General features: G+C 35.7%; 1 protein-coding gene across 7 annotated transcripts; it reads right to left on the minus strand.

Annotated features, from left to right (window-relative positions):
• Positions 1-1417: 1417 nt before the first annotated feature.
• On the minus strand, positions 1418-8077 carry LOC120088058 (Golgi transport complex protein-like protein). Of its 7 annotated transcripts, none has more exons than XR_005484812.2 (5): positions 6798-8071; positions 5495-5968; positions 3785-4853; positions 2729-2867; positions 1418-2038 (listed from the first exon to the last, which is right to left on the minus strand). XR_005484812.2 is itself a non-coding variant. In XM_090306001.1 (3 exons), exons 1-3 carry the CDS (start codon positions 7932-7934, stop codon positions 3921-3923), a joined length of 2544 nt encoding a protein of 847 aa, XP_090162127.1. In that variant the 5' UTR covers positions 7935-8077; the 3' UTR covers positions 3354-3920. The 7 variants fall into 7 exon arrangements, 2 of the variants coding, with proteins under 2 accessions (XP_090162127.1, XP_038901019.1); XR_005484810.2 differs by having other exon boundaries at positions 1418-2613; XR_005484809.2 differs by having other exon boundaries at positions 1418-2867.
• Between the last annotated feature and the right edge of the window lie 1075 nt (positions 8078-9152).

The raw sequence follows: 9152 nt of genomic DNA on the forward strand, positions 1-9152 counted from the left end.
ATATTGACGGATATTTCTATAAGTCACGAAATTTATAAAATTTATTTAGATTAATTAATTAAGTTGCTTTTATTCTCAAACTAAGTTATATTGTTATTGATATTTTTATTCATTTGGATTGAATATATGATAATTTTTAGGTTTTACAAACATTTATAAAAGATGTTAGAGATATCCATGGATATTTAATATTGATGTCAAACTTTTCAATTTACATATATATCAACACGTGTCGACAAATATTTTTATCATGCTTTAAATAGTGTATCATGTTCACCTTTCAATTTAGTGTCCAATATATCAATTCTTAATTTTGTATCTAATATATTACTGACCTATTCCATTGACAAATTTTTAAAATTCACAAACACAAAACTGAAGGTTTATGATTATATTCAATTTTAAAATGTTTTGAACATGCTAAAGATTAATTAAACGTTTGAAGGTAATTTACAAGAAATTTCTTCATTGAAGTCGGATGTTCGATATTTGATTCGTGTAATTGTTGTATAATCAAATAAACAAAATCGAGCACGTATCTGAGACGTTTTTTTTTTTAACTAAAGCTCTAATTTGATAAAATTTCTAATTTCTAATTTTCTTACTATAATTTTGGTTATATAAATGGATATTTATAGGGTGTGAAGGTAGAGCTAGCTACCAACCACTATGAATGATAAAAGGACAAGAGGAAAAAAAAAATAGTGAAATAAATTAAAAGGAGAGCAAAGGGGGCATATCAATTACATATGACTGTCAGAGTTGGACCAACATCATTGACACAATATAATTATGAAACTTTATAAAGAGAGAAATTTTTTTTTAAAAAAATTGAGTTGAGAGTAGATAAAAAGTTGCTAGGAATTTTAACTTACAAACTTTAATAATAATCTCTTTTCTTTATTTCTTTCTAACCTTATTGCTTCTTTTGCATCATATTTCATACACATAGTGCTTTTGGTTAAGCCACACCACAAGAAATCTAAAAAAGAAAAAAAAATCACCAAAAAGAAATTTCAATTCAACCCAAAAAAATAAAAATTAAAAAACCAAAGTAGGGAAAAAGGGGAAAGAGGGTGGTGGATGCTAGTATTAGCATCATAGCTCATCCTTTACTTTATATGAAAGGACATCTTAGATTGTTGTCTCCTGCTCAAACCAATAGTAAAGTCTCGAAAGATGCACCATGAACCTATTTTTTTAATGTAAATATATTTACGATAGTATGATATTGTTCATTTTAAATTTGAACAACAAGATTAGGATGAAAAAATGATTTAGGATGATTTCGTGTTGGTTTGTAACTTTATATGAATACTTTTTAGATGTCTCTTTACTAAGTTATTAGCATCTTTATTAATTCACTTGTTGTTGATGATGTTGTTGCCTTTTTCTTTTCTTTTTTTTTTTTCCCCCCTTTTTGTAACTTTTTTTTTCAAGTGGTGTTGGCTTAATATTCCACATGTGATCTCCATAGTCCACTCTCTTTTAACCCTCACGTTTTAAGATTCTCTATACCACTCTTTTCTCTTTCAAATCTCTATCTTTGAGTTTTTTTTTTAGGGAATCTTATTCATCTCACCCACACCCCATATAGGAAAAGTTAGAGGGGAAAAAATCCTTTTAAATTTGTCTTGAGTTCACCTATCTCTTTCGACGATATTGAAGAAAGAGACAGACTAAGGAAGAAGGGAAAATAAAAAGAGAGCTTGTTATTTAATGAATAAGGTTCCTAAATGTGAAGCAACAAAGAAATAAAGACACAAATCAATATCCCTTCATTCTTTTCTAAAATCATCATTATCATCTTCTTTTTCCACACACAAATAGATTGTTCGTTGAAGCATCATTATAAGGACTAATACATTGCTTATGAGTGAGGATGCTTTAACTCTAAAGTAATAATTTATGCCCTTCATCAAATCAAAACCTATGTTGGAAAGAGTGAAAGAGAAGTAGGAGGGGAGAACAAAGTGAGAAATTAAATACTGTACACTGATTTTTTTGGAGAGGTTGGTCCTTTGAGTAGTAGGGTACCCTACCAAAAAAGCTAAAAGGGGTCAGAGTTCAGGCTGCCTAATTTTCACCCTTAGCAATCAATGCTTTGGTTTCTTTATGGACCCAAAATAAAAATGGAGAGATAGGAAAGTTTTTTTTTTCCACAAGCTTGGGTTTGGTTTTTAATGTTGTTTAAAATTTAATGGGTTGGGTAGCAGTGGTATGGCAGTGATGAAAGTTTGGGAATTGCATGTGGAAATGAGGATTTGGTGGTGTGGGGACAAGTCTTTTCACATTGAATGAAGGAAATGGAGGAAAATACATATAAGAGATAATTTTGATTCCAAAATCCAAGTAGTGGAAAATGGAAGTTGGTTTTTGATTTTTTTATGTGTGTCATCTTTCTTTTCCCAATGCGTGTGGGTGTGGGTGTTTGTGTCAGATTTTTTTTTTTTTTTTTAATTACTAAAGAGTGAATTGTACATTTCAGTTGTTTCTTTGGAGCCCAGCCAGCATCAGCCCCAGGCCAGGCCACCATCAATGTCCTTCAATATCTGCTTCAACACAATTTCATAACTGCTCCATTATTGATTTTAGTTGTTTTATCAGGCTCAGCTTTGGATGAAGATGGCAGAAACAAAGGGGGGAATGGGGATAACTATATGGGGTCAATTATTGAGGATTGTAAAGATCTTTGGAAAAATAAATAGGGTGAAGAATTTAGCCATACCTCGCTACCAAGGTTACGTCGTTGCCTACGAGCTAGCATCTCTCATTGTAAGGATAGGAGTCACTATCGAGCCCTCTTCGACAATGGTTGTTCATAAGGATGCTCCTCTGTTAATCTGTACTTAGAAGGAAAAAGGAAACTGTAATTTACATCAGTTTCTATTGTAGTGTTTAACTTGTCGATAATAGGCTATATATATGTATTGCTATTTCACAGTAAAGTAAAGAACATAACATCACATTGGTCATTTTAGGATACACTTTCTACAAGGAAAAAAAAAAGGAGAGAGAGAGAGAGAGAGAGGTTAGGCTAGTTCTTCAATGGCATCCTATTTCTTAAAATTTCAATAATTGGTATCTGAGCTACATAAAACATTATAAGGTTTAAATTATTAGATGTGAAAGTAAATATTACTAAAACTTAAGCATACTTGATAGAGTTTGATTATAAAAGGAAAGGCATTGATGAGTTCTGTTGTTTTCCTTGCACAGATCCCAGCAGATGCAGTGCAATCACTACTCACTACTACTACAGGGGAAAGCAAATAATTAAAGCCAATGGCCCATTTACATTATTATTTGAACTTAGCAGATGCCTGAAACAATCATTCATCAGTCAACCATCGTACTGTAAAGCCTATCAAAATCAATAATTCATCCTCACGATCCACAAAAATGTTTACACTATGATGATATTACTATTATAGAAATTTTGTATAAGATCCCCCCACCAACCCGGGATGATTAACACATAATGTATTGTACAGGAAACAGTTCTCAGCTATTATTTGGTAAATGGAAGAAAAAAATGGACAAAAGAATAGAAAATCAACATGTAAATCGGTTTAAAAGACAGCATGGTTATCTGGCTAAGCATAAGTGACGAAGTCGACGACTACTTCAAAGTTGATCTGATCACCCAGTGACCTTGACGGCCTCAGGAAAACAAATAAAATTTGGTCCTGCATTTATGGGGGAAATGGAACTCAAAGATGGTATCTTTGCTACTTCATGTAGTTAATAAGGCAAATGGAAAATTGAGCGAATGGCTTGGTACCTAAACTTCATGTTGTGATCGATCAAGCTTTGTATCTCTGGCTACTATCCCACATCATCATCATCCAGGAATCAACATTGAAACATGGTCCAGGCTGACTTTCTTTTTGAAAAAACAATTGTAGACATGAAGAACGTTATGTAGCTCGGGAATTTTCTGTCAACGATGATCCTACTTGAAGCATGAGAGGGTATACTGCGGTGAATTCCTTGTCTCCTCTGGCCCTTACCTTGATAGCATAATCATCTAGAGTTGCTTTGATACCTTTCCAAACTTGATCCTCACCTTGAGAGTCCAACCACAGAGAGTACTGCTGAGGAGTAAGTTTATTCCTTTGCATCGGTGACTGCAATTCCTCAGGACCCCGAGAATATAGATGGTGAAGTATGACACTTGCTGGCAGATCATGCAGTAGTGGAGATGCCTCCAGTTGAGATGTTTCGAGAAATATAAGAGGACGAAATGCTCGAAGAGCTCGATAAGGTGCACCAAGTTGTTCTACGGGGAACAAGTTTTGACCCACGGCTAATTCCAGTTCAGCCATGTCCCTAGCCATTCGCAGTTTTCCTGATTCAGAAAGAGGTCTGACCAGAGAAGCATGCCTGATAAAGAAAATTAACACTCTTGATGCCATGCTTCTTACAAGCTGAGTGCAAATGTTTTCTGTTCCAGAGGTGGTTGCATTTTTGGATGAAGGCAACAGCCTTGATAAGAATTCACTGCGGAAGTGAAGAATGTACTTTTGCAGTTCCTCCATGTAAGGCGATGCATTATTGTCCATCGCGGCATTCAAACCCAGCGCACCAAAGTTCTGATCGTGAATTTGTAATATACAAGACTCAAGACTGTCAAGCATAGCTTGGAATAACGACGTCACAGAATCACAGGCAACCCCATATATTGAACCTAGGGAGGGAGACAGAACATCAGAAGCAATGATGGGTAGCCCAGTTATCATAGATGAAACTCGAGTATGAATTTCTTGCAGATGCTGATATAATGTGAAATTCTTAAGCTGGGCCGGAGTTGCTGGACCACTTACTTGGCGAGCTTCAGGACCAGTAGATATCTGCCATCAAATTTCAATAATATGATAAGAGTCACAACTCAGTGTACATATTCAAATATATTCCACCAACATTGAGAATTATAATCCAAATATAAATGTTCCTGATCTATACTTGAGTTTAAACAAAAATCAATAGAAAAGAACGATCCTTCTTTTATAGAAGTCCCTCCCTGATTTTTTTAAAAGATGAAACAATTTCACTGAAATAAAGGAGTAAAACATCAAAATTCCATCAACAAAAACTTTATCCTTTTATGAAAATCAATGAACCATTTTGTTTTTACAAGCCAGCACTGAAGGATATACGAAAGTTATTCACCTAGAACAGAACCAAGTGACAGTTTAAGAGCTTAAACTACAAGTCGAAAAATCTGAGATTGTATAGATTGGTAAAGCAAAGCAATGTCACTAAGAAGAAAATTTGTCAGGTCATATATATATATAATGCTGCTTTACATGTTTCCAAAGTTGCGTGAGGTCTTTATAGATGGACCATACTATGGCTTGCTACTATATTAGACAAATTCCCAAGTAGAGAAATCTTGTGGAAATACAGTATAAACATATAACTTTGGATTATATACCCTTGCAAGTGATAGTAGAAATTAGAGTATGCCAATTTCATCAAGAAAACAAACTACCTGACATTCAGCTCTTTCAGCCAGCAGGAGAAGGGCCTTGCCAACTTGACGCAGCACAAGTAGAGTCAAGCGTCCATCCATCTGAACAGATTCAATCTCTTCCTGAATACATGATATGATTTTTGAGATTTGTTCTTTTGAGGGAACACTACCACGACTTGAGACTGGAAATACAGAGCTAACAAGATCAGATAGGCGACTCAAGCAGAAACCGAGGAATGCTGTCTGGAATATTTCAATGGCTGCAACCATCTGATCTTTTCCACTTGAACTTATTGCTGGCACAACCCCTTTGACATCAGTATCACGTGAAATTCTTTCAAGAAGATTCTCTATCATCGAGAACAGTTTTGGGTACCCCATAGTGAATATTTCTTTCACAAAGCTTGATGCAGTAAAAACCGACTTCATTTGGCTAGCAAAAGCCTTCACAAGAGCCTCCCAAACTCGATCTGTTAACATAGAATCCCCTTCCTAAACAATGCACAGGTAATATGAGAAACTGCTTGCGAAATGGAGAAAGTTTAAGACAACTATACACAAACTGGGTGTAAAATTGAGCAGCACAAGGACTAATGTGAATTTCAAAAGATTTTGTTTCAAATTTAGCATGTAAAAGATTTTGACAAGGCAAGTATCTCCACTTGTGTAATTTGCAGTGTACAAACGATGACCTCCAAATAATCTCTAATTTAAATCTGCATTGAAATCTCACAACTTTCAACATGATGCATACTAATCTCTAATTTTTGTTACCAAGACCTGTCTCAAAGAAGAGAACTATCAAATGAGTGGAAAGGAAACGATGACAACATGGATAAGCTTCAAAGCAAGTAGGGAAAATTTTTTGGACTGAAACCTGCTCGAAATCTTAATTTCATCTTTATTCCCACTCTCAACTAATAGAAAAAGCTTCGTGATGACCAATTGATGAATCATTTATTTTATCGAAGTTTACAGTAAATAGCATTTTATGGTCAAAGTTAACAACAGAAATATTCAGCAGCCACTTTACCATATCTTTCACTTCTAGACTATATTCAACCACTTGTCACCAATGGCCAAATGATCACAAATTTTGAATGCACCCAGTTTCTCTGTTTCTTATACTACATTTGTCATTTAGAGACAGATATAAACCAACCAAAATGTTTAACTAATAGTAACCGAGACCCAGGTAATGAAAGACATTGTCTAAATAAAAATCAGTACCTATATCTTAGGCTTGTCACTCGTGAGTCTTATATGAAAAAAGAATAGCTTCATTATCTACACAACAGAACAGATTTCGAGTATCACTTGCCTGGATAGCCTCGTCAAGCAGCAAAACATGAGTAAAAGGGTCGCGTTTCTTCGATAAGACCCTCTGCAAGTGCCACACAGCTATAACAATTGAATGCAACTGATCCAAACAAGTTCCCAACCTCTGCCAGAGCGCCTCCCTTGCCTTCGCACCTCCACCAATCTGTGGCGTCCCACTTCCCCTTATTCCTCCCGGACCAAATCCACTTCCAGCCGACCCCGAAATCGACTTCATATCCAATGCCACACTCACGCTCTTCACCCCCATTCCCTTATACTTGGTCATCAATTGCTCGATGGTCGCCTTCAATTCACCTAGATTGTAAAACACCTGCAAACCAGTCCCCACCTCAGCTTGATTCAGACCCTCCATTCCTCTCTCCAAAACCTTCATAGCCTCACTTCTCAATTTATCCCCAATTTCTTTAACCCATTTCAACTCCTCATCAACGACATCAATGCCCGCAAGGTCAAACTCATTGCAAAGACTCAAGATCTCGCAGTGCAGCTGGGCGGCCTTAGCAAGATCCAGCTTCTCCGGCTCATCAGCAGACGCAGAAGCAAGGTCCCTAAGCTTCTTCGACAAACGAAGGGCACGGATCGTATGTTGAAGAAGCTCGGTAGTTTGATGAAGATTGGAGAACTGAACGGTCTTGGTAGAAACGATATTTCTAGGTTCAGAAAGCTCAGATCGGACATGACGGACGGTGGATTGGAGGGAGGAGACACCGGATCGAACAGTGGAGAGGGCATTCTCAGCGTGTTTGAGAGATGAGAGTTGAGAGAGTAGATCATTGTGGCGGGAGAGGACCTCACTGCGAAGCTGCGTTTCGAGGAGACGGATAGCCTTCTGAAGCTTCTCGGCGGTGGAAGCTGGGGAGCCGGAGGAGAGAGCGGCGGAGGAGAAGGAACTGGAGGAGAAAGAAGGAGAAAGAAAAGCGGAGAAAACAGGGTCGGAAGCAAAGGAATCGAGAGGAGATGTGGTAGTGGTAGTGTTAACGGAGTGAGGGGAATTGAAAGTGGAAAAACGGTGAATAGGGGAGGCGGCGGCAGTGGCGGCGGCGGTGGCCGGAGTGGAAGAGAGCGGAGATCGCTGAGACTGGAACGGTGACGGTGGCGCTGCGGCTGGAGACGCCATATCGGAGGAAGGGATTTTCAGTCGTCAGACGGAAGTGGCTTTTTCTCGTTTTCTTAAAATTGGAGTATTATAAATTAAAATTATTGCAGTAAAAATAATGAGTTTATATTAATGTAATTTTTGTCGTAATATTATGTCATGGTTATGGTTTGATTTATTTAGCAAGGGTGAAAAAAGTACATTTGGAGAGCCGATAGCAATACATCCATCAAACCATGAACCGCTCCATTTTTTAAAATAAATAATCAAATTGATGTCTAAATTTTTTTTAATTGGTTTGCTTCCATGATAATTTGATTTTCCATTTTGCCCACGGTCTTTATCCTTTTTCTATTACCATTTGTTTTAAATTGGACTTTTTTTCATTTTTTTCTTTTTTTTTAACTTTTCTAAATAACAAACCTACATGTATTGAGGATATATATACATCATTGGTTCCATTTGGTTTTTATTTGTTTTTTCAATCAAAATTGAATCAAACTAGTAATTTTTTGTTTTTCTCCCATACAAATCAATATATCCAATTTTACACTAAAAGTCCAAACCAATAGATCGACTTGAGTTACTTCGATCTCATTTAGTAACCATTGAGTTATTGATTTTTTTTTTTTAAAATTAAGCGTATAAACACTAATTCCAATTCCAAATTTTTTTCCTATGGTATCTACTTTTTACGAATAGTTTTAAAAACCAAGCCAAAATTTGAAACTAAAGGAAGTAGCTTTTAAAAATTTATTTTTGTTTTTGGAATTTAACTAAAAACTCAACTATTGTACTTAAGAAAGATGCAAAACATGATAAGAAATATGGAGAAAATAGGCTTAATTTTGAAGAATCAAAAACAAAAAAAACTAAACAGTTACCATCAGGCATTTAATTTTTTTGTTTTTTGTTTTTATGTTGCATTCCTACCTCCTAACAACAAGGGGTCAATCCAAAAGGTAGAATTTGAAGCCTAAAATTTGCTTTTGATGGTTTAAAAATCTTATAAAAACTACTTTCACTAATTATTTTCTTTATCTATGTTATCTACTTTTTAAAAGTGTTTAAAAATAAAATCAAGCTAACTATAACAAATTGTCCGTCATTGAATTAAATAAAAAAGATAGGGCTATTATGAATATTATAATAATGAAAAGATGCTCATTGCTTAGTGTCCTAATGTTATGTGTTATCCTTCATGTTGTCCATGTGTCTTGTAATTATTCATGTTTGGTG

This window comes from Benincasa hispida, chromosome 10 (genome assembly GCF_027475165.1).
Source record: "Benincasa hispida cultivar pf3 chromosome 10, pf3_genome.v1.1, whole genome shotgun sequence".
Lineage (NCBI taxonomy): Eukaryota > Viridiplantae > Streptophyta > Magnoliopsida > Cucurbitales > Cucurbitaceae > Benincasa > Benincasa hispida.

Bases quoted from the DNA above. Each gene is read 5' to 3' on its own strand.
- LOC120088058 (XM_090306001.1), bottom strand. From the start codon at position 7,934: ATGGCGTCTCCAGCCGCAGCGCCACCGTCACCGTTCCAGTCTCAGCGA. The intron at 5,965-6,793 runs GTGATACTCGAA...TTGTTTAGGAAG, and splicing joins TGACGAGGCTATCCAGGCAA to GGGATTCTATGTTAACAGAT. The intron at 4,854-5,494 runs GTAGTTTGTTTT...ATTTGATGGCAG, and splicing joins CTGAAAGAGCTGAATGTCAG to ATATCTACTGGTCCTGAAGC.